Genomic DNA, 27,648 nt, shown 5'->3' with positions numbered 1-27,648 from the left:
TAATTAATTAATTGAGCTACTAATAATTATTTTTCATGGCACTAATTTTTCTTCTTCTTAAATTAGGTAAGGGTAGGAAAAATGGAGAATAGAACTTTACATGAAAGTTCAAATAGTTAATCAATTGAGCTATTAATGGATTTTTCATCGCACAAGTTTTTTCTTCGACAGGGAAAATAGAGAATCAAACTCTTAGGTGAAAATTTAAATAGTTAATTAATTGAGCTATTGATTAAATATTTCACATCTGTTTCTTGAATTAGGGTAATGAAAGAAAAAATAGAGAATCGAACCCTCACGTGAAAGTTCAAATAGTTAATTAATTAAGCTACTAATTATTAAATTTTTCACGGCACTAATCATTTTTTCTTCTTCTTAAATTAGGGTCAGAGAAGGGAAAATAGAGAATTGAACCATTATAAAAGTTCAAATAATAATTAATTATGCTACTAATTAGATTTTTCACGGCACTAGTGGATGCATGGTTCCAAATTAAAGTAAGCCAATTTTTCAACTCCCCAAAAATGTAGTTGTTGTAGAAAGTTGACACTAATTGGAAGACGTACGAAAGCAACCTTAATTGAGTTGAATATGTGATGCATTAATCATAGGGAGTTTAATTACGTTGGATAATCTTGAAAAGTTTAATTTAGGGATATTAAAGGACAAAATTTCTTTTTTGACATATAAGAATAGTCAATTCAATATGTTTCTATATATGCATTTTAAATTGATGAGTTTGAAAAAACTTGGTTGAGTATTTGCTTACATTAATAACTAAGACACACACATGTAGTATACATAATCTAAGTAAACATTGTATGTATTTAGCTTTAGATATTTGTATTAGTGGTTAAAATTTAAATGAAGAGCTAAGCATGAGTCTCACCATCCTAAATATTTGTTTCGTTTGATATATGTTTTAACTGACGATGTGAAAATATTTACTGAATTAATCAGGTACTATAATTTCTTAGATAATTACAATTAAATCCTTTCAAATAAATTAATTGGCCATCAACATTATTCTAGTCTAACGATATAGGTAAACAACTGTGAAATTTACAACCAACCAAGACATAACAAGCCTGGATAGCTGAACGCGTATGTCAATATCGATTGTGATAGGATGATTGAAATCCCTCACTTTTTAGTCAAATTTTTTGCGTTCCTAAATATGGAAAAAATCTTAAACTCTACCATGCACGATATCAGATATTAAATAAATAGATAGCTGAACGAACATGATGACTTATTATCTAAATGACCTTAAATTTGTTAGATATCGCTTTCAAATTAAAGAACCATCAATAATTTAAAAGTTGTAAGTCCGAATTATTCATGAATGACACTATCAAATCTTCCAATAATTTGCAAGTAAAGGAATGCATGGCTGGAAGCCTGGAATTGGGACACAATGCCCAGTCAAGTGTTAGCATCATGTGCCAATTGCAATAAACTATTGAAAAGACTAAATATAACCATAGACAAAAAAAACACGAGTAAATTGTATAGTAAGGTATGGTACGAAACTTATGTTTGTGGACCACTGATCCATGTATCATGTCCAGATCGTTTCGATGCGGTGTTCACGATTTGGTGAAAAATGAAATAGATTTTTAAAAAACTTATGATTTAATCTACTTTTAACTTTTAAAACTGATAATAATTAATTGTGTTTTGGTACACTACGAAAAAAAATCAAAAAAATAAATAAATAGCCAAACCAATTCTATATAATTATTTGGATATATGACATTAGTTTTAATAAATAATTAACGATATTTTATACTTTTTAACTATTAACTAGGATTTAGTCCTACTTATATGTAAAGCGAAGGAACCTTTAATGTTAAGCAGTTTTTTTAACCCCTCTATAGAAACTTTTACCCTTTTTGCTCTCTAGTTGAGGCGAAGTCAAGGTACTTACCATCTGAGCATCTCACTCTCGTCTTATAATTATGCAACTTAAACATGCTAAAGCTTAGGAATAATGTTGAAAAATAATAGGATTCAGATACATTGATCTTCTGATAGTATAAAATTTTTTGTTGATTCTTAATGTTCATTTGAAATAGTTGTCTCCTGCCTCTTAGGAATAGTATTGAAAAATAATAGAATTCAGATAAATTGATCTTATGATGGTATAGAAAAAATTGTTGATTCCTAATATTCATTTAAAGTAGTTGTCTCATGCCTCGTAATTTTACTGTCATCAAACCGATATTGATTTGGTTTTAGAAATTTAAAAATCAACTAAATTGATTTGGTTTTGATTTTAATCAAAAATCTAAAACCAAAACCAATCCAAATCGAACAATGAACTCCGGACTCACTAGTGGAACTTGCATAGTATTTATGTTGAGAAGAGATTTTAAAATGGGTACAGAACTGATGACAGCAGATCAGTTGATATAACATTCGACCAAAATTTGAAGGCATTAATAGGCCAAACTGAGAAATTGTTGCTGCTACAGGAAAGGGAATCTTTAGTTTAACTAATTTTACATGAACTCATTTCCATAAACTAATTTCACATGGATCATTTCCCTAAAACAAAGTCATACTTTCTGAAATCTACAATTAGCTTGAAGCATCTCAAGCGTTATGCAACAAACATAGATAAAACACACCCGTTCAACACTACAACTCAAAAGTTAATAAAAATTGAGTTGCACATTTAAATAGCTAGTATGCTATAGTTATGATGTCTGCTAATGCAATGGAGATTTAGGTGTCATACAACTCTGTTTTATCCATTGAGCATCAAAGATGTTGAACAACTATATTCTTTATCATCATTAGCATTGTATTCCACCACTTACTTCAAAAGGCGGACTACGGCCAAACCAACAGCTGATATAGAGACAAGGGTACCTATGCAATATTTTATAACATCATATTTTGCAGCTTCCAACTGCGCCCGTAGTGTATGAATTTCCTGGGATTACATAATTACATACAAAAAGCAGAAAGAATTAGTACAATTTACCAGGTATCAAATGTCAATCAATAGTTATTAGACTCACTCGGTCAAGTGTATTAGTGAGATTAGCAGTTTCTTGATTCTGATTTGCTAGTTCATCCCGGATTCTCCTGCACAGAGAGCACAACAGTTGAGGCTAGTCGTAAACAGCTAACTAGCAGTAAATCTGCAATCATACTACTAATGATTATGCAATGACTGGCCAAAATGAAATAGTGACAGTAACTCCCTACCCCCTTTCAAGATTGAGATCCAACCTATGACCAGCAGAGACTTTGTCAATTTCATACCTGCAATAATCCAAAACAGAGACCAGAGAAAAAATTACAAATTCCAAAACAAGCACACCGTAATATGGAAGTGGTAGTGTGGTACTAAGAAAATATAGTTTGTGAAGACCAACCTCAATTCACTGCGCATCTTTTCTATATCTCTTTTGAGTTTTTCAATTTCATGTTGCAGTAGAGAAAAGTGGTTCTCCTGGATCACCGAATGAGTGAAGCATGAATCATTTTACAAGTTTAGACACCCATGAATCATCATGAAAGAAAAACTTAGTCCAATGTATTAAGCATATAGATTAAAAGGTTTACTAATTTGCACTAAGCTTGTATATTACACCTTTGTACATATGTATGTAAAGTCTGATGTGTTGACTCACATGATCTCCTCTCTTTTTTCTTTTCTTTTTTTATCAAGAACAGGATCACATATTAATTCTCTCATATCTGACAGATTATCAGCGGCATTATAAGAAGAAAATCTTGACTCTTTGCTGCAGTCACAAGCAACATATAGGAGAAAATCACTACGGCGTCACTTTACAACAGCTTTTTGCCCTTTAGTCACTTTCAAAAATGTTGTGTAAAACAATCACCATTACAAGACTTAGAATTCCATCACAAGCAGAACCCACCAAACCACACTCACTGGATTTTCATGAGCCACCACTCAACCAGAAACCTCTGGAGTCCCAGAGGCCAGAACGCCTCACATAGAGACAAGTAAAACACTTGGTTGTGCTCTGACTTTGACAATTTTTCAAAGCAGCATGTCATCTCTGAAATTTCACTTGTGCAACATCTTAGGCTCACTCATCGTCAATCTCTACCATCTGATCACCAACCCCCAACCTCCCACAGAACTACACCTACTGACATACCAACCGTGCTAAAGATTCACATCTACTCAACAGACTCACACCTTGCACCAAATCCTTTCATTGCCAAATGCATTGCCATCTTCATCACCTTTTACTATATTAAAAGGTAACTGCCACATCTTCCAATCAAATATCAATATAGAAGTACAAATACTAACTATTGTAAACAGAAGTCAAATACAAATGTAAAGTATTTTCATTGAGGAAAATAAAAAATTCATTCTGAATCCAATGAGACACTAACACACACAATTACTAATCCCAAACTCAGCATCTACTGGTTTACTAGCAATTTTGTGTGGTATTTCATTTTAAGAGATTAGATCATGTTACTATACTCAGATTGAGATGTCAATGAGCGCTGCAACATCAATCCGGACACTAAACCAGAACAGCACTAGAACAGATGGAGTACCTATTAAAAGCCGTTCTATTAAGTATGTTCTTCATTAAGCTTCTAGATAATACTATCAGCAAAACCTCTTAAACACCTGAGATTGGCTCATTATAGAACAGACTGACATCTCAAGTATCAATATACAGATAGCGCTACTTTTTACGATCATATTCTAACTAACTTCCTCAAGGGAATGGCAGGACACGAGTGTATTTAGGAACCTACAGGATAGTTTCAGACGCAATTTTGATAAAATAGTCACACATGCTACACGTCTAATCCACTGGCTGAATGTTCTTATCTATTAAGCAAAAGTATCAAACTTAGAATGCAGAAAACGTGAATACATAAAGGTGAATTTCATGTAAAATTATGGCCTTTGCAAATATGATAGAAGATTTGGACTTTGAAAAGGAAAACAATCAAAAGAGAATGGCAAAGGGTTGATCATTGGTGATATCTAGAAAAAGGAAGCTCTTTTTATTATATCAGCCTGGTCATTGAAGAGTTATCATAAGATCACTCTTTTCAGGAAGAGAAAATTTTCCTTCAATAAAGGCCTTGATATTTCCCAAAGGCCATATATATGATGGATGACCAACTCATTCAGCATAACACCACTCCAAAACCCAACCTTTACCAAAATATACAATGCCAAAGGAGAAAACTTTCCACCAACGGTATCTCTTTATAAAAAGGGGCAAGTAAAATTTGTCAAGACGAACCAATGAAAAAGTAAAGTAGGGATACTCAGTTCATCAAAATGTGAATCCACAAATTTCACAGTGAAGAATTCATACCTGAGAGCTTTGAACTTCGGACTTAAATTTGGACAACTTGGATTCTTGAATCATCTCAAGCTATAGATAAGACTAATGTCATATAAAGTTGAAGCTAAATTATCACAAGGACCAAAATAATCAATTCAACATTACATGTACACAAACACAGTTGGATGTATAAAATAAAAAATTACTTACTCTCTGCAAATCAGCTTTAGAAACAAATGTCTGAGCTACATTATCCAAGCTATCGTTCAAAACTTCAGTAATAGCAGCCGTTATAGCCTCGGCTTGCTTCGTAGGCACCCCTTTCGCTTCCAATTTTCTCACCTAACAAAAAAACACACACTAATTCATTCTAAGGCCAATTCAAAACTGAAAAAATCAAACATTCTTCATTTTCAATTTCGCAATCATAGAAGCAAGTTAAGAAATTACTAGAGCTAGAGTGTCGACGAGGAACAAGAGCTTGCCGTCAAAAGCACGGTTCGAAATGAATCGGCAGTGGAATCGGTGGCTTCCGGCAAGAGCTCCGACCCGTTTACATGCCGCCATTCGAATTTAAACAAAGAAACAAGGCAATCGCCTTCGTTATTCCGATCGTTGAAGAAGATTTGACTAAGTTCAATTAGTGAATCAAAAAGTATTCTTATCACCACGTTTTTCTTGGGAATTGTGAAATACTTCAGCATTTTTCTTTAAACCTTTGCTTCCACCTTCCAATTTCAGCAAGGTAATCAACCGCCAGTAATTTTACCGCGTGTTAATTGGATCCTTGTGAATTTACATTTTACCCATTGTTACAAAAAAAATGATTCTTTAAAAATATTATATTTTCTAAATATAAATTGGGACATATACGGTGTGAGAAAACAATAGAAAATTATGTTTTGTGAAAGGCAGAACGCATAAGTGGCCCCTGAACTTGTAAGGATTTTTCGTATAGACACCTTAACAAGGACTCCTTCCTATTGAACACTTAAACCACTCAAAACGTGTACCTATCAAACACACCTGACTGACTTGGCACTTATCGTGTGAGGCACTCCTTTTGAGCGCGTGAAGTGAGAAAAAAAAAGCTGATGTGCCTGATTGGCACACTTTAACATACAGTCAAAATCTTCCCCTTTTATTTATTCAACCCTAGATTCTTCCCCTTTATTTATTTCTCATCTCTTTCTTCTCCACATCTCACCATTGTTGCTGCTACAGTGGAGATAAAAAAAAATTCTTCATTCGTCTTCTTCACAGCGAAGGAAATGTCCAATTTGTCGATTTCAACTTCTTCAGATGCAAATGTGTTCTGTCGATGTGGGGTCAATGCTGAATTGAAAATTTCATGGACACAACTTAATACAGGACGTCGATTTTTTTGCTGCAAAAACACAAAGGTAAGCTTTTTATCATTATTCTAATCTGGTTAAACAAATCGTTGTCAATCGCTAATTATAGTTTAATTATTTTGATAATTTATGTAGAGAAGAGGTGGATGCAATTATTTTCGATGGTACGATGATGAAATACCACCTCAAGCAAAAAAGATCATATGGGGTCTATTGAAAAGAATCAAATCCTATGAACAAGAGAGGAAGCAAGCAAGAAAAATCAGGATCATATGCGTTATTGCACTCGTGATTTTCGCTATATGAAAATATTTATGTTAGTAGTCTTAGAGTGATTGTATTAGTAGTCTTGTGTTTATGTTGTACTGATTTTGGAAGAACAAATGGGGATAAGTTGTTCATTAATCTATCATATTGCTCATCTCCGCGACGCGGAGGCATCTTTAAATTTCCATTCGCACACAATTGCTCATCTCAGCGACGTGGGCACTCCACGGAGTGTTCTGCCTCAAACTTGCTTTGTTGAATCAATTTAGGAATCCCTCGCGGAGAGGGAACGGAGTGCTATGCCTGGAATTTGATTTCATGAGCCAAATTATAATTCTTCTCCACGTCGCAAAGAGGATACGGAGATGCCTTAAGTGACATTCAAGCTTCTTCCTTGCTTTCTTCACCTCCAAAGAACAATAACCATACTAAGTGAACAACCAATAACATTAAGCTCCAAACAAGCATGAATGATTGACAAAAAATTCTTAGCATTTCCTTGTAAGAAAATCCACATTTAAACCACTAGTTATAGTGTACATCAAAAACATCACAAAACATATTAAAGCAGTCTCAGTATTATTTCCTGCTTGCATTACATATTCAAATAAAACAACCCCCAAGTGTACATCAAAAACACCCAAAACATATTAAAGTAGTCACACCCATCTGTTCTTGCTCTTGTTGCACTAAACATTTGCAAATCCACCCCCTTTGGACTTACTCATGCGTTGTAATTGTGGAGTAGTGACAGCATCTTTACCCTTCCATTTCAGTCCACGAGGCTTATAACCAATATCAATATTTGTTGGTGTTACACACTTGAAAACAGCTAGAGTAACAACTCTTTCACCTGTTGTACCAGGCTGTATACAAGAAACTAAACTAAGTGCCTATTATAAAAGTGGATTATAAATAATTGAAGTTGGTTATACTCTTACATTTAATGTTTGTCTGCCACTTAGATCATCAGTGTAGATGCCAAATCCCACAGTCTTAGGCCTTTTGTTTCCTCGTGTTGATGTTGATGCTCCTTCTCTTCCCTTACCTCTTCCTGCTTGTTGCCCTCTTGTAACAGTTGAAGTATCATCACTTCCTCTCCCCCTGCTTTTTCCCCTGCCTCTTCCGCTGCCTTTTCCAGCTTGTTGAACTCTTCTAACAATTGAAGTATCATCACAGATAGAAGTTGATTGTTGGCCTTAGCTAACATGTTGTGATGTTCTCCAGGTTGGTGCCTGGCTAGAACCTACAAGTTGGCCTGAGCTTGGTGGTTGGCTATAACTTCTTGGTTGCCTTGAGCTTGGTGGCTGGCAAGAACCTACACTTGAGCTTGGTGGTTGGCTATAACCTGTAGGTTGCCTTGAGCTTTGAGGCTGACTTGAGCTAACAGGTTGGCTTGAGCTTCCAGGCTGACCCATTTCAGAAGATTTAATAGTGTAAATAAGAAGAAGAAAAATTGTATTGCATTTTATCTATTTAATTGAAGTAATTAAAGGTTTGCTTGAGTATTACCACATATTTGCAGGCTTTATTATTGTGGCCTTGTTAATGACACTTGGAGCAAGTTATTTTTACACCTCTCCTGGACAACTTTCCATACTTCTTTCTTGGCTCATCCTTTGACTTTCTTCTGCATTTTGGTGGTTTGCCAGGCATTTGCTTTGGTTCAAGAGGCTCAATCACTATATCACTAGTGTGAGGCCACATTTTCATGTTAGGTATTGGCTGGATAAAGTAATTATAAGTCTTCATGAAAGTATCTTTTCTATACCAATATACAACATGATCTTCAGGGTCTTGGCCTGCATGCTGATAAGCCAAAACAGCATGTTGACATGGTATGCCTCTCAACTGCCAGGTTCTACAAGTACATGTCTTCTTTCTGATATCAATAATATGCCTATGACGACCATCTAAAATTTCATATCCAAATTGGCCATTGAACCTAACTTGACAATTTCTAGCATAATCTTTGTTTTCTTCAAGTACTAAACTTGCCATAGGAGAAATGTCTAATATCCAAGTGTCAACAAATTTTCTCATCTCAACATTTCTATCCATTATCTTATGTCTAATTTCTTCTAACATGGTGATAATTGATTTATGTCTAGCAGCTAATATCCAAGAATTAAATGTCTCACACATATTATTCTCAACAACATCACACTTAGCATGCTCCTTAAAATATGCTTTACACCATGTCTTTTTTTCATAATGTAACAAGTTTCCACAGATCTTATTACCAAGTTTATCAAGTTTATCCATTTCATCTTGAAATTTTACCTCAAAACTTGATTTTGCACATCTCCAGAATTGTTTTCTTCTTTCTTCTCCTCTCCAATTCTTCTGCCAATTGGACCAGATGTGTCTAGCACACATCATCTGCTCACAATCTGGCAGCAACTCCATTATGGCTGCTACAAGACCCTACATATCATAATAATTGAAATTTATGACTAATAATAATTAAATAAATAGGCAATGAGATCAAAATTAAATAAAATGAACATTAAACTAACCTTTTGCATATTAAACATCACAGTCAATCCATGTCCAGTGCCTAAGTTTAGATCTTGTATCAAGAAGTTGATGAAGAATCTCCAACTGTGCTTTATTTCTTGATCAACAACTGCCCAAGCAATTGGAAACATTTGTTGATTTCCATTCCTACCAATTGCAACTAATAATTCACCCTTGTAAGCACCCTTTAAAAAGCATCCATCAAAACCAATGATTTTTCTACATCCTTCCAACCAACCACTCTTTAATGCATCAAAACAAACATAAAAATAAACAAACATATTCTTTCCTGGAGTAGATTCCATGTCTGTCCTCACCCAACATGAACTACCAGGATTAGTCTGTTTTATCATGTCTGCATAATCACACAACCTTGCAAACTCCATCTTCCAATCACCTATAAACTCTTTGAGAATCATCAATTTTGTCCGATAACAAAGAGTTCTTCCAACATACAATCATGTCGTCTTCCTCACCAACTCTTGAATTTCCCACAACTTTATATAAGGTTGAGAAACTATTCTGTCCCTAAACTTATTTGCAATAAAGTTAGATGTACACAACTTGTTTTTGGTTGTGGTAGGGCACTGATGAACATGATAGTAATTCTTAACAATAAAGTCACCAGAGTCTTTGTCTAGACTAGCATACAACAACCATTTGCATTTCTTATGCTAACATTTAACTCTGACTCTATGTTTTTCATTAGGCCTCAATTTTAATCTGACTTTATATTCCACAACATACTCTGCCACAGTCTTTCTAAATTCTATGACATTTTCAAATACCATACCAAGCTCAAATATAGCAACTACACAATCAGGATCAAATCTAACTTTTTTACTTTTTCTTCTAGCTGGTAAATCAACACCTTCCACAGCTTCAGGATCTAATTCATCCCTACTGTCATCACTATCCAGTTCTGAACTATCAATATATTGCTCATCTCCCCCCAATCTTCCTACATACCTAGCAGCCTTGTTCCTTCCAATGTCTTCAAATCCTCTATCAATACCAGCTACTCCAAGAATTATTTCCTCTGTAGAATCAGGTTTTTTCCTCTGCAATTTGGTTCTTCTTTCATTTCTAAGAGTTCTCAACTCTTCATCAATCTCTGAGTCATCATCATCTGGAATAGCAAACTCTTGTGAATCATCATTAATATCCCAATCTGTTTCAACACCTTCAAGATCTGATGCATCATCTACACCAACTTCAACATTAATATTCTCAGATTGGGTAGCTCCTTGTTGTAACCCTTCATCCACACCAACTTCAACACTAATATTCTCAGATTGGGCAGCTCCTTGTTGTAACCCTTCATCCACATTAATATTATGTGAGTTTTCTACCCCATCCTCATTAATAATTTCACCAACTGTTGGCCCACAAAGATAACCTGTAGGGACCCCATCTTTAATAATTTCTACCTCATCTATAACATGTCGAACATACAAGTCCAAAAAGTCACCATCACCTAGGTCTTTTATAAGGTTTAGTAAGCTGAAATCGTTATCCACTAAGACAAAGTTATTGGATGTAGGGTCTTTAAAATAAAACCCACCCACAGTAACATACCTCAGATCTCTAGTATAAAAAAGCAATTCCATTAAAGAAAAGTGGTCTTTATCGATACCTACATATTCCACTTCACTTTTCCCTATGTAAGTGAGACCTCCACCAGATGCTTCCACAAATTTACCACCATGGTGAAAGCGAGTTACTATAATAATATCCATAAGATTGCCTAGAAAAAAAGTCAAATAAACTCGACAAATTACTGACAAGAAAACCCTAAAAAATTCAAACTTTATTCACATATGTACAAAACATCATCACTGTAGTAATATACAAAAGAGACGTTATATTTAAAGGGGAAATTGATAGCAATAGTCATAAAGATTCGAAAATGAACTTACTTCACAAGATTTAACACAAAATCTCCTTGTTTTCTCGAATCAGCCCTAAAACACAACAACAAGAATTATTTTATTGAATCGACCACACCGTAGGATGAAAACATGAAGATTATTGATTAACTTTCTTGAATCGACCACATATTGAGCGGGAATCTTGAAAGAATATCTAGGGTTTTTTGAAACACGTTTTGGGGATTTAGAGAAATGACTGAGGGGTTGGGTGTGGGGTTGGGTGTTTTGTGATGTGTATTACCACGTAGGATTAGATTTTCCACATAGGAGATGTGTAGTGTCACGCGCTCCACCTTAAAACAAATGCCTCACACGATAAGTGCCAAGTCAGCCAGGTGTGTTTGATAGGTACACTTTTTGAGTGGTTTAAGTGTTCAATAGGAAGGAGTCCTTGTTAAGGTGTCTATACGAAAAATCCTTACAAGTTCAAGGGGCCGCTTATGCGTTCTGCCTTTGTAAAATGTTCTTTTGGATTTTGTTGGAGAGTGAAAAATATTTTCATTAAAAAGCATTCATTGAAGAATGATAGTAATGTTAGCTAATCCTATAGTGTTGTAATGTAGTTAACTTGATCGAAAACTACTTTCCAATTGAAATGTGTGTGAAATATGTCCCTTTAAAAAAAAGCATAGTTACATAAAAATAAAAAAAGCTCATAAGTTTAGTCAACTATTGTCATATTTTCTGTTTTTTTCTTCTCATTGAGAAACTTCCCAATAACACTAACAACCTCCATGATCTTTTCCAATCCAATACTACATGTTTTGACTAAATATGTTAGGTATTATGACTATATAGCTAATTTTCCCTAATCTATATCATCAATGTCGATAGCCCATTGTGATCGATATCCTAAGCTTCAGAAACATCTGTATACCACCACAACTACAGATGACAATTCCAGCTCAACCACATTCTGTGCTTACCAATATTAATAAATTCCTTTGCATTTCCTCAACCAACAAGATAACCAAGTTTATACAAAAGATTACACAACTCACCCCTGGTCAGAGCTCATTATGCTTGTCAACTACAAATGACATGCCTTCAAAATGAATCTTGAAAGACACATTACAAGGTTTCCTTTTAACCTATTCCAAGACAAATGAAGCGGAAGTATGATATTATTTGTTGGAGCAGCATTCAGCTCAATGCTAATTTCATTTCTCTATTTCAGGATTAGAATCCTATTTTGGGCGTCGATAAAAGATGTCATCAACACTTTCTTTTATACGGTTCCCTACTTTCCGCAAGTTCTTGGCAACCCCCATTGCAACCAAGTTAGCATTCCTGGAGAACCTGTATTTTCAAAGGAACAAACATCGCCATTGTTATTAAACAATTCTATATAGTGCATCATGTGAAGCAGATATCATGTATCAAAATTCAAATAGTGCTTGCCTGGTAAGGAACTCATCACCAGCTGAGTTAGTTGGTTTGTTTGATCGAGGCTGTGGAGGTTTATGTCCATCTTTTTTCCAATAACAATATAAAGAAAACAGAAGAACCAAATTAGGTTGCTAATGATTAAACCAATACATAATGAGCGTAACATTCCAAAATAAGTGCAAGAAATAATGAACATTACATAACAAGATCCCTGAATTACATTGCATATCAGATTATGATCAACTACTAAACAATATGTCAAATTTAGAGGTTTTCATTTGCTAAAGATCTAACACATTATACCAATAGCATGAAATGCATGGAAGAGCAACAACAGTTATCCATGAATTAGAACACCAAGAAGCCAGAGAAGATATGTTTGAATCAAAACAAGGAATAAGACATCTAACATCCTACCATACTTTTCCTTTTTCTTTAGATAACCCTGGTATCCAAGCAGCTTATGCGCACAGGACTAAATGGAACACTGTCAATAGCTTTGCCAAGCAAGAATAAAATGGAAAAGTTTCAAAAGGAGAACCAGACACTTGTGTATTCTGTTTCAGCTACATCTAGATTCAAACTTAACCATCATTTGTGCATTGCCTACCAACAATATTAATTATCTAGGATGGAATATCAAAATTTCCTTGTTCAGAAGTTTTTCCAAAATGAATAGTAGTCATAACACTTAAGCAATTCTACTCTGTTCATATTCCCACTACTAACAAATACTAATAGAAGATAAATAAAACTGCAGGTAGAATTTTAATTGAAAAATGACATTATTTAGAAGGGGGGCAAATGTCTGTAAATTTATTATTATGCCTGTATGGTCCTTCAAAGACAAGTCCAGGAGTAGTAGACTAGGAGATCATTTATCTCCATCAGTCTTCTTTTTTGTAAAGGAAGATTTAAGCAAGTTAATGTAATGGAGGGCATCTGATGAGGTTCATAAAAGGGGTACCAGAGGTGAGGAGATACCTTTTTTTAATGAAAAGAGTGAGGAGATATCAATATTGCATCTTTTCTTTGAGGGGTGTAAAATAGTTGAGCCCCCTACTTAAGTATTTTGATCTTCCTCCTGATGGTAAAGATCAAATACGGCAAACTTTGAAACTCAGAAATCTCGAGATCTATAGGGATCTTGTCTATAGGCAATGGTCGCAGACGTTCTTAAAAGGGAGTCAGAAATCTCAAGATCTACAGGGTTCTCGTGGCTTGATCTATAGGCAATGGTTGCAGACGTTCTTGAAGGGGATGTAGGACAACGTGTATGGGATGATTTTTTAGAAGGCGAATACAAGATTTCACTGCAAGAAGTGGAAAATTTCCTACATAGCTTTATAACTACTCACATTTTAAAGGTCAATAATATCTTATGAAAAGAATCATCTTCAAATTCTCTCTGTTAAGTCATACTGTAGCCACTTAATTGCTGGAGGTAGCTCAAGGCCCTATTTAGATTCACGATGAGGAACAACAAAACCCCAAGAGAGTGATTTTCTTTACATGATATGCAATGCGAAGAGCAATATTAACAACAGAAAATAAAATAAGGAGAGGATGCATTGTCATGAAATTTTGATTTTTCAGTGAGGATTTTTTGATAAAGGATATTTCTGGATTTTTTTACTTTAAGAAAGAAAAAGGAAATGCAGTAGGTTAAAATGTGAATAAACTTTCACGAAGCATGTAATCAATTAATAAAACATGTTACTGGAAATTTAAATATCAGGAAACTGGAACTAGAACACATTCTATGTAAAAATGTTTGAACCAAATCTAGACATCCATATGAAGAAGTAGCACCCTTAACACATAGGCAATAGCATATTAACGTTACATCGAATATATTTTTCGGCATGGAGAAAATGAGATCAAGGCAGTCACCTTCTCTGTTATGAGCATGAGTATGGCCAGGAGTTGCATCAGCTGATGTGGGTCTTTTATCCACCAAAACCTATGGCACGCTTTCTATATTAGTTCAGCAAAAGAAAATTGGGATAACCAGAAATGATGACACAGAAAACACTAAGTTATTCAGGGCTATTATCTTCCTGTATATTCTGTCAAAGGTTAAATTGCATGTAAAGGACTGTAAACACAATACTGGTCTGAAGAGGAAAGTAAAAGACAACTGTGGACAGACTCGCTGTATCTTAAATCATTAAAAGCATGACACCTTGAGCAGAAATAAATTGCTTACTTCTCCATACTTATCCTAGAACACGTCATAACACAAAACAAGGCATGAAGCGAACTTTAAAATAGAAAGAGGAGAATGCTAACCTCAAGGCCAACACATACAGGTAATTCTGTTTGTGCCTCTTGCGCTTCAGTTGATCGAGATTTCTGATCCAAATAAACAGAATAACCGACACAAGCATATCTAAAATCTGTAAGGCTCCGACCCTCTTTAGAAGCTTCCTTCTCAGATTCCCCAACAATATATCGAGGTACTTCAACAAACATCAAAACCAGTCTCAGCACACATTCAATACAGGTCTAATTTTTAATTATGCGAAAAATGGAAACATTAAAGCAGAACATTCAATGCATAATAAGATACAGTAGCAGAGGCTATGTACCCAACAACTGAGCACGTTAAGTCAAGAAATTCTAACTTCCTGTTTCCCACAGAAATATTTATAAGAAGGATATCTCATATGACATGGAATAACTAGAGCAGACCTAATTCACCTGCCCAAAATGCTTAATATTTAGTCATTCAGAGTATTACAGTATAAGTAACATGTATTACTACCAATATTGTTGAGTATTTGGTCTCCTTATTGGAATTTTAGACAATCATCACCTCTAAGTTAGCTTTTGGGGTTGAGTTAGGCTCAAGGTCAATTTCTTATCAAATATAGAGAGAGTTTATGAAATAACACAGTCCACAGATAGCATGAAACCCACAGTTAGACCAAATTAACAACTATTGCTACTACACAACTATTACACCTCAATTCCAAACTAGATGGTGGGGATGTATGAATCCTCAACATTCATTCTGCTCCAGTACTCATAAAGTCATAATTTGCCTGTTAAGACCAATTAGGGATTCTCAAGAACTAGAATCTCTACATTTTCTATTGAGCATTAACTATTAGATACTAAAAGTTCACCAGTAACCTGAGAAATTTCCTCATCTTAAGCTGCAAATTCAACTAATCCTAAATACTTTTATGAAATTTATACTTCCAAGAAAAACAGAAAAAGGAATCAGTTCAAGCAATTCAATTAGCAAAAGAGAAGCACAATAAGCAAGTAACAATACATTTCCAGTATTGTGTTCAAGAAAATCTGAAAAAGAAAAAGTTAGAACGCGAACCTTGAGGAAGGGAACTACTAAGACCGAGACAGAGTGGATTGCGAGAATTGGATTTGAAAGTAGACGAGTAATAGAGACATCCTTTGCATGATTTCCCTTGATTCTTGGATGTCAACGACGAAGATGTCGGAGATGAAGATACACCTTCACCGGAGCCTGTTCCTCCGGCTCCGGCTCCGGCTCTGGTCTCGTTGATTGGATTTACGCTTTTGCTGTTACCGTCGACGCAGCAACTGCCGCCTTTTTCGATCGTACCATTCTCCTCCCGCATTTGTTTATTCCTCTCCTTGGCTCCAGAGCAAAATATGTAGATTCAGATTTTCTCTTTCGTTCAACTCTAAAGCGCGTTTAACTTTTTATTGTTACTCGACGTCGGCTAAAGGGATTCGAACCCGGACCATATCAATATATAACAATTAGCATATTATTTATATAAAAGAGAACCCTAGGCCCGCCTAGGGGCCTAGGTGGGCCACCACAAATCAGGATCCCCTTTTAATCTATAGTATCTCCAAAACTAGCCTTTCTCTTTCATGGAAATTTATGATTTTTACGAAAAGTTGGGATTTTTATTAAAAGTTATGTGTTTTATGAAAAGTTGAGACTTTTATAAAAGATTGTTATCTTTTCGAAAGGTTGTAACTTTTCCAAAGAGTTGTGACCTTTTCGATACGCCACAAAAAGTATTTGTTCACACTGCCTTTTGTTGTCTATAAATAGATGAATTTTCTCTCATTTTAAAACAACAAAAAATCTTAACTTCTTCTTCTTCTTCTGGACAATTAAATATTTGTGTACTTTGCTCCTGTTGAGAAGCTCACTGACACTATTATTTTATATCAATACACTGGTGAATAGAATTGTTCTATCCTAAGAGGATATATTCATTTAAACCTCGGGTACTAGAGGGGAATAATTCTCTTAAGGGGACACTGTGCATTCAGTGGGCTCGATTTTTTCCATTTTGTTTCATTCTATTGATACAAATCATGGTATGCCTTTTACAGTCATTAATTTATGCTTATATTATTAATTGTTGTTTTTGAGTACATGTTTTAAACTTAGTTGTGTATAGTTCTGCAAAGTAATTGTTATAAGTATTTGTTAGTGCAGATTAAATAACAAACGTTAATTGAGTATTCATGCAAGTTTTCTCTACGTACAATAATTTCTTCATCAACAACGTCATTCCTTCACACACAAGCATGAGATTTTCTATTCTTTAAAAAATCATCTGAGAGTTAATAAGTTTGCATGCCCATATTTTTGTCTTTTATATTGTAAGTTATCTATTTTTACTAAATTTTATAAGTGGGTATTATGAGTACTTTAAGGATTGAAAGTTGATTGAAGTGTCGGTCAATTTTTTGAGGTATGTTATTTTAAAACATAGGAAGTTTTCTAGTTAGAATGATTTGTTATCATGATTGGATATCTCATATTTTACTCCATTTAATGTATGTGTTTTCTCGTTGTTTTCTTGTCTCCTTAAATTTGTATTGACTATTTTTCGTTTAGTATGTATATGATCTCACTTGGACAAAACTTTCGTCCTTTTAATGTTTTTCTTTTTTCCTTCTCATTCGACTCTTCTAAATATTTTTTGTGTGAGTTATGACTGTTTTCGGCAAGCTTAATTTGAAGAATATGAAATAAAAACCTACTATAAATAAAAGTAATATCTTAATCTACAAAATATATGTCTATTAACATAGATTTTTTGGCCTTCATGTCCCATGTCATTGCTGAGCATTTGAGCTATCTAGGTTAGGATCATCTTTAATTTTTTCATGTTCGAGAATATTTCTTTAACATGAGTCTAGAATCCAACATTTTGATCTACTTGTACTTTCATAATCCAGCAATTATACGTACATACTCTGAAAAAATTGTAAAGTTGCATTGATGAAGCATTTAGAAGGGCCTTAAGAGCAGCATTTTAATGAAGAATGAATTTCTAAAAGGATCAACAATATTTTGTTATTGTTGTTTCAAATTTATTTTTCTCCTTCTTTAAATTTTGTTAGAGTAACAAAGTAACAATAACGAAAAGTGTTGAACGTTTGACCTCAGACAAGTAGATTTCCTCTAAAAAAATTATTTATGTTATTGTAATGTACATTTTTTATATTATCAAACATATATTATGATAAATTATATAAAAGATAAAAATGATTAGCTATCAAGATAGTTTTAATCATTCATTATATATTTACAATTCTTGAGATATGTGACTCAAATTTACGTTTTTTTTTCTTTCTTATAATAGTCGGTGATTGGAAAGGTTGTTCAAAAGCTTAGAAAAATTTCACGCGGATAAATTACCTAGTTTGATAGAAGAATAAATTGGCAAGTAATTTAAGAAAATTAAAAAGACTTTTAAATTAAAGATATTATTAAAATGATATTTAATTTTATGACCTCAGTGAAAATCCAAAAGGTGAAAACTAGGACGAATAAAATGAAATGAAATATTTGAAGAAGTAAGAAAAAAGTCATTTTCACTCTCTCAATATATTCAAAAAGAGTAGAATACTAGATTCTAAACACCTACTTTAACCCTAAAGTATATATATCTAATTAAAGAAGAGTCAACCTTGATACATATTCATGTACCAAAGCTTTACATCGCAATGACTTCGTGATATACCTCATCTACCCTAAACTAAATATTTGTAAATTGACTTTGATAGTTGATTTATGAAATTTGGCAGTTAACTATTATATACTTGGTCTTTTAGAATCAATACTGTATCAGTAAATATCCAAAATGAATAAGTATTTACTGTTATTTTCTAAAACTTCACAATCCAGGTAAACACTAATACTTCTAAAAATTAATCAAATAAATAAGATGGAGAAATAGCATTTATCGTTTCGTTCATGTCTTAGAAGGAACAACCTTCTTATCAAATTCACAATCTGGCATAAATCAAATAAATACAAGAGCAAGAGAATCATAATTTCAGATTCTTGCTATATTATTATTATTCATAAGCAGAAAGCTTATGTGTGATATATCGTATACAACAATAATAACATACCCAGTAAATAACCACAATTTTGGGGAGGGTGGAATATATGCTAGAGAGGTTGTTTTTGATAAACGCACGGCTAAAGAAATTCATTTTTCAGAAAATGATTTGAAAGAGAAAAATTGAATAAAGAACTACAGTACCAGACTAGAACCCTGTTAGTGGTCATATAATGAACTGGCTACCTATGGACTTCCTGTAACAGATACAATCCCCTAAAATACAGTTATCTAAGGAAGAAAAATGTGTTGCAACGTCTGTCTTCATAGCGCAACTCGACCGAGGACTACCGGATAATAGGCATCAAGCTCAAGTAGATCTAAGATCTTTTGGGTAGCCCATAAATAGGAGGAATGGCCATCAATGAGTTCAGTTACATCAACCTGTTAAAAGTGAGAGGTTTAAGCAAGAAATGATGGAGATCCAAATTTGGTTATCCTTAAGAAGAAAACTTACAAGGAAAACTTACGTTCTCAATGCCAGGAACATCAACTGGTTGAATTCCAGCCAAACCTCGAGTCAGGAGACTGTTCAGAGAAATTGCACAAGTTACACAGAAATAGAAGCACAAAACAGCATGCGAAACAGAGAACATATTCTCCCTCCATCCACAACTTGTCCTATTTCCATTTTGGATTATCCAAGAGTTATTGTGCACTATTCTTAAATGAAGTTCTCATATATCTTAGGGAAGGATTTTTTTTATAATCCAGATATGCCCTGTGAGTTAGCTGGTCCTACCCAAATTGGCTCATAGGTTCAGAAACTCGAGAGTGTAGCCTGCACTCTACCCTGCTTCTAACTTGAATACCTTGCTTGAGTCAGACACACAATGACATAAAATGTTTTACGTGACCTAACTTTACTCTCTCAAAACAGTTTTGACCTTATTTTATTGTCCTATACAACATAATAAATTATCAGAAAATGACTCCATCAAGAAATGACGAACATTTCATATTTTTAACGTATCTTAATAATTGTGCTAGTCAAAACGCAACATTGAAGGGGGTGCAAGGGAATAGGTTCAACACAGGTTATGCCCAACTCAACTTCAGTCCAATACACTTTCAACATCAGTACTATGCTTGCAACTAAGGCAAACCTGGCACGAAAGGCAATTCCTAGCATCCAATCATTTGTAGCGTAAGCATTCACAAATCGACCAGCCACTACCTGTAAAATAGGAAGAGGGATCCTCATATAATAATGAGGTAACCAAGAAGATAAGTACAAGCCTTATACTAGAGAAAACAAATGAAAAAAGGGAAGGGGATAAATATGCTCATACTAGTAAGAGTAGATGATATGAATAAAGTGGGAAACAACAACCTTTCTAGCTGCTTCCCAGTTCATATTTTTAATTGCAATGGGTGCACCAAGAAGAACAACTCTTTCCACAAGCCCCGCTATCAAAATACAAGAAAATATTTTAGGATCATCTAAAGAAAATGATAAAATGTAAGAAAGAAAAACATATTTCAAAATAACACTTACAAGTATTCTCACTCTCAGACAGAACCTGGAGACATTTAAAGATAACTCTTGCCCCAAGTGAAAACCCAACAAGTGTTACAGGCCTGAGATATTCATGGACAACCAATAGAGTTGGCTGATGTGAAAACTCGATCTTCCAAGAGACTCAACAGGAAAATGCTCAGAATCTATTTAAGACTATTTACCTATTTCCTTGTAATCCTTTCTGTAACACTTCTGCCAGAAGTTTTCCTGCCTTATCCGATCTGATATAAACAACAGGTTAAATTCAAAGTAGGAGACAGTGCTTTGACATACTAACATAATATCATAGTAGAACTGCTTGATAATTTAAGCAGAGGCAAAATTGGAGCCAGAATTAATTCCACTGAAACAAAAGATGGAAATACAAAAAATTCAAAGATTAGAATTGCAAGGGCCAAACAAAAATTGATGAGAAAACTGGTAAATAAGTTGAGTTCACCAATACACGTATAGGTTCTTCTCATCATTACTGCAATTATATTAATCTAATCCTTTTACTTCCAATCATGTCATATAGACACATGGAAGATAAAACAGCTTCATGCCTTTTTCCTCCTTGATCCCAACCCCAAGCTCAAAAAAGAGATTGTACTGAACAGACACACAGACAAACAAGAACCTGTCCACAGCAATTGCCCATTTGCTGTCAATAAAATCTGTCATTGCAAGCAATGTTGCTGGCAAAGCCAATGCTGTCAAGAGAGTTTTTAAAACTGTCATCATAGCACCTCGCTTCATCAACTCCATTGCAAGTCCTGTTGTTAGTGATGATGTCAGCATCATAACCGATCACAGTGGTAATGTAGCTGGTCGATATATCATATGCTGAAACGCAAAGTACAAATTATTACTTGACGTCAACCAATCCTGAATTGCAGTGCTTACAGCAATAAGATTCTTTGACTCCCACTGTAGCACATATCTGAAGAAAATGAGAAAAGTAAGAGTGGTTTCTGCATTATAAGCCTTCATCGACAGATACGGGAGAGGGGGGGGGGTAAGAAATCTGAAGTAAAATTTATGTTTACCTAGGTAAACGAAATCATCTACCCAAATGGAGATCAACCAACAAAAAAGAAAAAAACAGATATTTTACCTCTCAGAATTATCATATTGTCCTTCCCAAGGTCTTACAAAATCTTCTTCCTTAAAAACAAGTCCTGAGATCAAAACCTCAACTGCCAGCCGCTGATAGCAAAAATGCAAAGTGAGAACAAACATAGCTGAGCTCCTGTGGTCCATGACTAAAACTAAAAAGTATGGCAACTATGAGAATAAAGATGAAAGAACTCAAAGAGACACAATGCAGACTGCAATGGCCCACCTACCAACTAAAACGAGAAACCGCAGGCAGAAGTTACAGGAAAGTTTCAAGTAGTACACACAAAAGCTAATTACTTACACCCTGGTTATGGTTTTCTCCTATAGCCTTGAACTCAAATTCATCAACATCTCCTATTCTCCTGGCCATTTTACTTCCTGTGAGTCCAGCTCCAGCAGCTGGGTAAGCAAAAATATCGGTGACAACCCTTAGTAACTGTTGGATAATTTCAAGATGCTCAGATTCCACAAATCAATCTAAACCTTGTTACCTAAGAAGTGCAAAAGCACTTGCGCAAATGATTTAGATCATCCATTTTATTATTTGGATTGTATGAGCTACTGATGTGATTGTGCTCCTAAGCACTATCTTTTTGTAATTTTGGGTACCTTTTTGGTACTTCTCTTAAGGAAACTACATTACTTTATCAAAGGAAAAGAGAAGTGCAAAATCACAAGTTGCGCTCTCCTCATCTCCATTATTAACTTATGACGAAAAAGGAGATGCAACAAGATATCTCATGAAACATGTGTTTACCTCCAAATGAAGCTGCTACTGCAACAGACCCTGCAACACTTCCTGCGGCACCAGCAACGGCAGCAAACCCACTTGCTCCAATCACAGGAACGAGAGTCCCCAAGGTAGGGGCTAAAGCACCAAAGCCTGCAGCTATTGCTGGAGCAGCTAAACCTGTTTACAAACAAAATAAAGGCAACAAAATTACAACAATTTTGTCTCCTATGAGCACTTTCCACAATCACATTCCAACTTCTTTATGCACCTTATGAAGACTGTAAGGAGAAGACATCTGTTTCCTGTAAGGCTTGTCGCTAAAAGGACAAAAAAATCTGTTTCCTAAGATGTTTGCTTAAACATGTCAGGACCTGAGTTAAGAAACTTAAGAAAGTCTGGAATGTCATACCACCAGTAACTGCCAACAAGGTTCCTCCAGTTACTGCAGCTGCGCCTATTATACCTCTTCGTTTCCACTTAGCCAATGAGCTTTTAGGAGATCGGCTTTGTTCCTTTAATTCTTCTTCTTTCAGTGCCATTGCAGAACAAGCAATCGTGGTTTCAATGGCTTCCTGCAGCAGATAATTTCTTTTTTCACTGTCTGTACAAGGTTAAGGTCCATGTTTTAAGCTATTATAGGCAGCATAAATTTCTGCATCACTACAACAGGCTCCTTTCTTATGAAGTAGCTGTTTTCCTAGTCTAGAAGAAAATGATTGCTAGATTAAATAGAGAAAAAACATGTCCTTGCTTCTGCTCATATTATGGTAAAGAAAAAGAAAAATTGACATCAAAAAGTGGAACCAACAGTTAATGTCAATTTTTCTTCTTTTTCTAATGATAATGTAACTGCTCAAAAAAAAACAAGAAGAATGGAACAAAAGATGAAAAAGATTTGAAACAGTTAACTATACAAAAGAAAATCAGAAATGAAGGACTAGACATTCCCCTATTGCCCACTACATAGTTATAGCAAGGTGAAGGTACAAGTGTGGCATAAACAAAATCCTCATGTGAATTAACATGTAAGCTATGATTTTCTAGTAACATACTCCACAAAGGTGAGAAGAGCACTCCATTATTTAAAGGTGTCAGCCCTCAACTAACAGATGCCTCCCATGCTCTGGTTGGAGGTGAACTTTATCACCTGCAGAAGAATAAGATGCTTGCAATAGCCTTTTTAAGATGATCATCACTTCTGTAGGATAATCTTAAAGGATATAAAGCTAAGTTGTTAGAACCCTTCCATAAATTTTATGGATAAAATTCAAAGGTATCCCATCAACAAATTAAGCAGAGCTTAGACTAAAATTTAGCGACATCTAAAATATTTCCACCTTTAAGAATTTTTTATTGTTGTACTTGAGATGATAGAAAGAACGTAAAGAATCAGGGATGAAATGCTAAATGTTTAAGGTGTTGTGTTCGAATAGTCCTACTTATATTTGTCCTTTTTAATGATGATGATATGAAATGAAATGAACTTAAATTAAGAAGTGAGGATTCATATAACCGACCCTAACTTGTTCGGGACTGAGGTGCAATTGTTGTTTGGTGCTTCATGTGTAAGAGAGACAGTGAGGAAGTCAACCACCTACTACTTCATTGGCAGGTGGTGCACAAGCTTTATCGTAAGGTGTAGAATATGTTTAGAATCAATGGTAATGGCAGGGACAGTAAAGGATTTGATACTAGCATGAAATTTCAGAAGAAGAAATAGAAGACAGAGAGCATAGGAGGTAGCAGTATGCCACATCTAGCAGTCATGTGCAAGATATGGAGAGAGAGAAACTGGGTTTTTTTTATGGAATATCTTTCAAATATATTAGAGGAATCTTGTTACTTTTCTGTATATCTTGGAGCAGCTCCAATAAGCTGGTTATGGTACAGATGATTGGATGCTTTTTGTAGAAAAATGTTGTTGTCTTTTTGAAAGTTCTCTACATGGTATACATCTTGTATGCAGAGTTTTCCCCATCATTTGACTAAATTTACTACCTTCATAAAAGTATAAAAAAGGGAAAAGGTGGAACAAGTAATGACTATACATGTCAAAAATAGAAGGCATCCTATCTATCCAAATTCCTTTGAGAAGAATAGTTTTATTGACCTCACATTACTAATTGGGTCTCTTACTTTCTCTCGTTGTTGGGAGTGTTTTTCATTTGATTTTCTCCTACTTTGGAGATGAGTTTTGTATTAAAATGATGCACAAGGAAGAACTTACAAAACATTTTAGTAAAACTTGAACACTTCAATTCTCCCTGCATCACATCAAGCATGTATGGACAAGGATATCCAGTAGGCAGTAGTATTAAAGAAAATCACTCCAGAAGAGACAACAGCAAGAATAAATGATTGAACAATAATATTGCAGAAATCACATATGATGTAGATGCAGGAACACACCACTTTGATCCATTTGACATCAAACCATGTAGCTAGCAACCGCAAAGCCACGCGATGTCGTGCATCATAACCCCTCCTTTGTGTATAATTTTTACTCTCTTCAGATGATTGAGCAAGACAGGCAGAGAAAAGTTGATAGAGAACATTAACTTTCCTAGAGTATTCAAGTGTCGATGCCTCCTCCACAGGTTTTTCATCAAATCCACTAACTGACTCTAAATGGGCTTGCTCAATGCTAGATGGCTTCTTGCTTTTCTCTTGGTGATTTTCAACATTTGTAGTATTTTCCACTTCGGACCTAGATTGCGTATCAGCAAGAGATAATTTCTCCCGACATTTATGCTCATATTCACACTGCTTCTCTTTCTTGGACACATTATGGGAAGTTCTCTCCATGCTTGATGCCATAGCATCGATGGCCTTTGCAAGATCAAGTTCTTTGTCTGCTGCTTCTGAAGAAGATTCAGCACCTTCTTCAGAGACAGATAGTGACCTTAGAAGCTGTCAAACTAATGTAATATCAGTCATTATGGCATCAAACAAGTAACAGAAAAAGGGCACAGAATTATACTCGTTGAGGGTATTAGCAGAAGATATTAAAAAGAAAAGGATAACTCCTTTCCCTTCCGCTAGAAACATGTATCAGCAATTGCTACAAAGTCCTGTCTGAAATACACTAGACTTCGAATGTGCATGCAGACACATGCTATGCCGATGAAATCATTTGCCAGTGTTCGGTTACCTCAAATAGTTGAAATGCTTTTCCATAAGAAAAAAACAAATCTATCAAAAAGGAGTAAAGCTGCTCATCAATTTGGGCGGAAACGAAATATCTCAACTCGTATATCATTTAGCATGCTTCAATCAATAAGTACACATATAACATAACCAAAACACAACCACGATACCCTGTCTTCCACTTTATATAATCAGTTAATTACCATATGTCACATAATTTTATACCCCAACAAACCCTGAAATATGATCCAGAAAATGATTCCCAAATAAACCTCATAATTTAATGCCACTTATCAGTAAATTTTCTAATGGTTTCAACATAAACTCAATGCTGATTAGAAAACTAACCGCTCCAACGTGATGCTTTGGTGATGAAGACCCAGCAGTTTCCTCTAGTCCAGACCATGCTTTTTTATCAATCTCTAGAAATCTGTCAACCACAAATCAAACATACAACTTGAATGAATGATCTTCGAATAAACTACGTCGTCAATCGATGAATGCTAATTCAAATAATAGTGTTAATTGAAAGCCAGAAGATTAAGATAAGCAGAAGGGAATTAACTTGAAAATTGGGCGGAGGAGGCCGGATGATTCGTGAACCCAAAGTTGAGGGTCGTCAGAGACGGAATCATTACTGCTACCATTGCTGATACGGTCCTCCTTGTCGGACGGAAAGCCCAATGGACAAGTCTGATGAATGTGGGCCTGATGAAGGGCCAGACCGAACAGAGCTCCGGCAGCGTACCTTTGCATTGGCGTCAATGTCGAAGACGACATCGTTTTTGTTCCAAGAGAAACAAGTTTCAAGTTTTTCTTTTCTGTGAGGGAGGAATAGCATTCAAGTATCAAGTTATCAATGAAATGAAAAAGTATTCAGTATTTCGAGTTTCACCATTGACGCTCACTTCCAAAGCTCTTTTCCTCTTGAGGGCTGATTTATGTTCTTTTGGACACTTGGCGTAAAGGTAGGGTCGAAGTGATATGTATTTTTCTTTTGTTTTTTCCCAACTCAAACCACAAATACAAATTTATTTATTTATTCTATAAGAAACCGAAGATAAATTATGACTCTATGAGTGAACCGGCATTTTTTTATTATTATTTTGTTTCCGAAAAGACCGTTTCGTAGGAGTGAACCCTGTGCATTCGATTTTTCGATTTGATTTTGGACTATTTATTTTGGGTTTTTCTTTTTTTAACTTTGAAGAAGTGTAGCCCAATTCGAATCAAAATAAATTTGGTTTGATTTGATTTAGTTTTTCTCTTTTCGGTTTGATTTTTTCGATTCAATTATTCGGTTATAGATAATTAAAAATATAATCAAAATTATATTTGTAATTTAAAAATAATATATATATATATATAATTGGTTTTTTCATTTTTTGATTTTTATTTTTCTTAATCCGAAACATAACCAAAAAATCAAATAGAGTAAATTATTAATCCAAAACCAAACCAAGACCAAAAAATCAATCCAAATTAGAATTTGATTTGATTTTTCGGTTTAATCCGTATAGTGCACACCCCTACCCTAGAGTCTAGACTAGTGATTAGCAAATCATTTATATTTTTGACTTTGCTAAATTTGAATTTTGATCTCATATAATTTTCATGTCAAATTATTGAATATTAAGTTATTAAATAAATGACGTTGAATAATTATTTTGAAGTATAACTTGAGAAGAACTATACTCTCTTTGTGCAAAGCGAATACTATGACTTGAAGTAAACATATATAAAGACATATTTATTGATGGATTATTTTGGGCGAAATTTAAGTCACTCTATTAAAAAAGTTAAAGTCAATTTGTATCGTATATAAAGAATTTTTTTTGTATCTAAACAAAATATAAAAACAAACAAATACATGAAAAAAAATATTTGAGTTGTATTATGATTTCGATCCGTTCATTTAGACCTAAGCTAGTGTTCAACTAATTATATTTTATTCATGTTGACCCATTTTAATATATATATTGACTTGTCCATCTGAT

At 34.6% G+C, this 27,648-nt stretch overlaps 5 protein-coding genes across 7 annotated transcripts in view; 1 reads left to right on the top strand and 4 right to left on the bottom strand.

Annotated features, from left to right (window-relative positions):
• LOC125822134 (PHAF1 protein At3g51130) overlaps positions 1-27,648 on the top strand; it is a 128,654-nt gene that overhangs the window by 73,190 nt on the left and 27,816 nt on the right. Inside the window, exon 1 of one of the 2 annotated variants that reach the window (XM_049501511.1) lies at positions 20,628-20,634. The exons of the other annotated variant lie outside the window; for it this stretch is intronic. The gene's annotated coding sequence lies outside the window, so the exon portion shown is untranslated. Of the gene's footprint in view, positions 1-20,627; positions 20,635-27,648 lie in introns of those variants that run through there. 2 annotated transcript variants of the gene reach the window in all.
• Positions 2,527-6,019, bottom strand: LOC125822141 (protein FMP32, mitochondrial-like). The gene is made up of 7 exons (XM_049501518.1): positions 5,766-6,019; positions 5,526-5,657; positions 5,346-5,405; positions 3,390-3,466; positions 3,220-3,276; positions 3,030-3,096; positions 2,527-2,941 (listed from the first exon to the last, which is right to left on the bottom strand). Exons 1-7 carry the CDS (start codon positions 5,880-5,882, stop codon positions 2,822-2,824), a joined length of 630 nt encoding a protein of 209 aa, XP_049357475.1. The 5' UTR covers positions 5,883-6,019; the 3' UTR covers positions 2,527-2,821.
• Positions 8,483-9,843, bottom strand: LOC125821933 (uncharacterized). The gene is made up of 2 exons (XM_049501284.1): positions 9,457-9,843; positions 8,483-9,364 (listed from the first exon to the last, which is right to left on the bottom strand). The coding sequence occupies exons 1-2, from the start codon at positions 9,841-9,843 to the stop codon at positions 8,483-8,485; spliced, it is 1,269 nt and encodes a 422-aa protein (XP_049357241.1).
• On the bottom strand, positions 12,308-16,492 carry LOC125822139 (uncharacterized). Its single transcript, XM_049501516.1, has 5 exons — positions 16,115-16,492; positions 15,070-15,239; positions 14,671-14,740; positions 12,790-12,859; positions 12,308-12,687 (listed from the first exon to the last, which is right to left on the bottom strand). The coding sequence occupies exons 1-5, from the start codon at positions 16,383-16,385 to the stop codon at positions 12,576-12,578; spliced, it is 693 nt and encodes a 230-aa protein (XP_049357473.1). The 5' UTR covers positions 16,386-16,492; the 3' UTR covers positions 12,308-12,575.
• LOC125822130 (uncharacterized) lies at positions 19,257-26,452 on the bottom strand. Of its 2 annotated transcripts, none has more exons than XM_049501504.1 (15): positions 26,217-26,452; positions 26,000-26,081; positions 24,914-25,414; positions 22,914-23,076; positions 22,529-22,681; positions 22,073-22,170; positions 21,767-21,858; positions 21,522-21,592; positions 21,290-21,425; positions 20,832-20,891; positions 20,647-20,729; positions 20,482-20,558; positions 20,255-20,325; positions 19,619-19,676; positions 19,257-19,532 (listed from the first exon to the last, which is right to left on the bottom strand). In XM_049501504.1, exons 1-15 carry the CDS (start codon positions 26,429-26,431, stop codon positions 19,413-19,415), a joined length of 1,980 nt encoding a protein of 659 aa, XP_049357461.1. In that variant the 5' UTR covers positions 26,432-26,452; the 3' UTR covers positions 19,257-19,412. The 2 variants fall into 2 exon arrangements, with proteins under 2 accessions (XP_049357461.1, XP_049357462.1); XM_049501505.1 differs by having other exon boundaries at positions 24,914-25,422; positions 26,217-26,357.

This window comes from Solanum verrucosum, unplaced genomic scaffold, assembly GCF_900185275.1.
Source record: "Solanum verrucosum unplaced genomic scaffold, falcon-dt-bn FXZP01000103.1, whole genome shotgun sequence".
Classification (NCBI taxonomy): domain Eukaryota; kingdom Viridiplantae; phylum Streptophyta; class Magnoliopsida; order Solanales; family Solanaceae; genus Solanum; species Solanum verrucosum.
The sequence above is the reverse complement of the archived record's forward strand: the minus strand, read 5'-3'. Positions and strand labels throughout refer to the sequence as shown.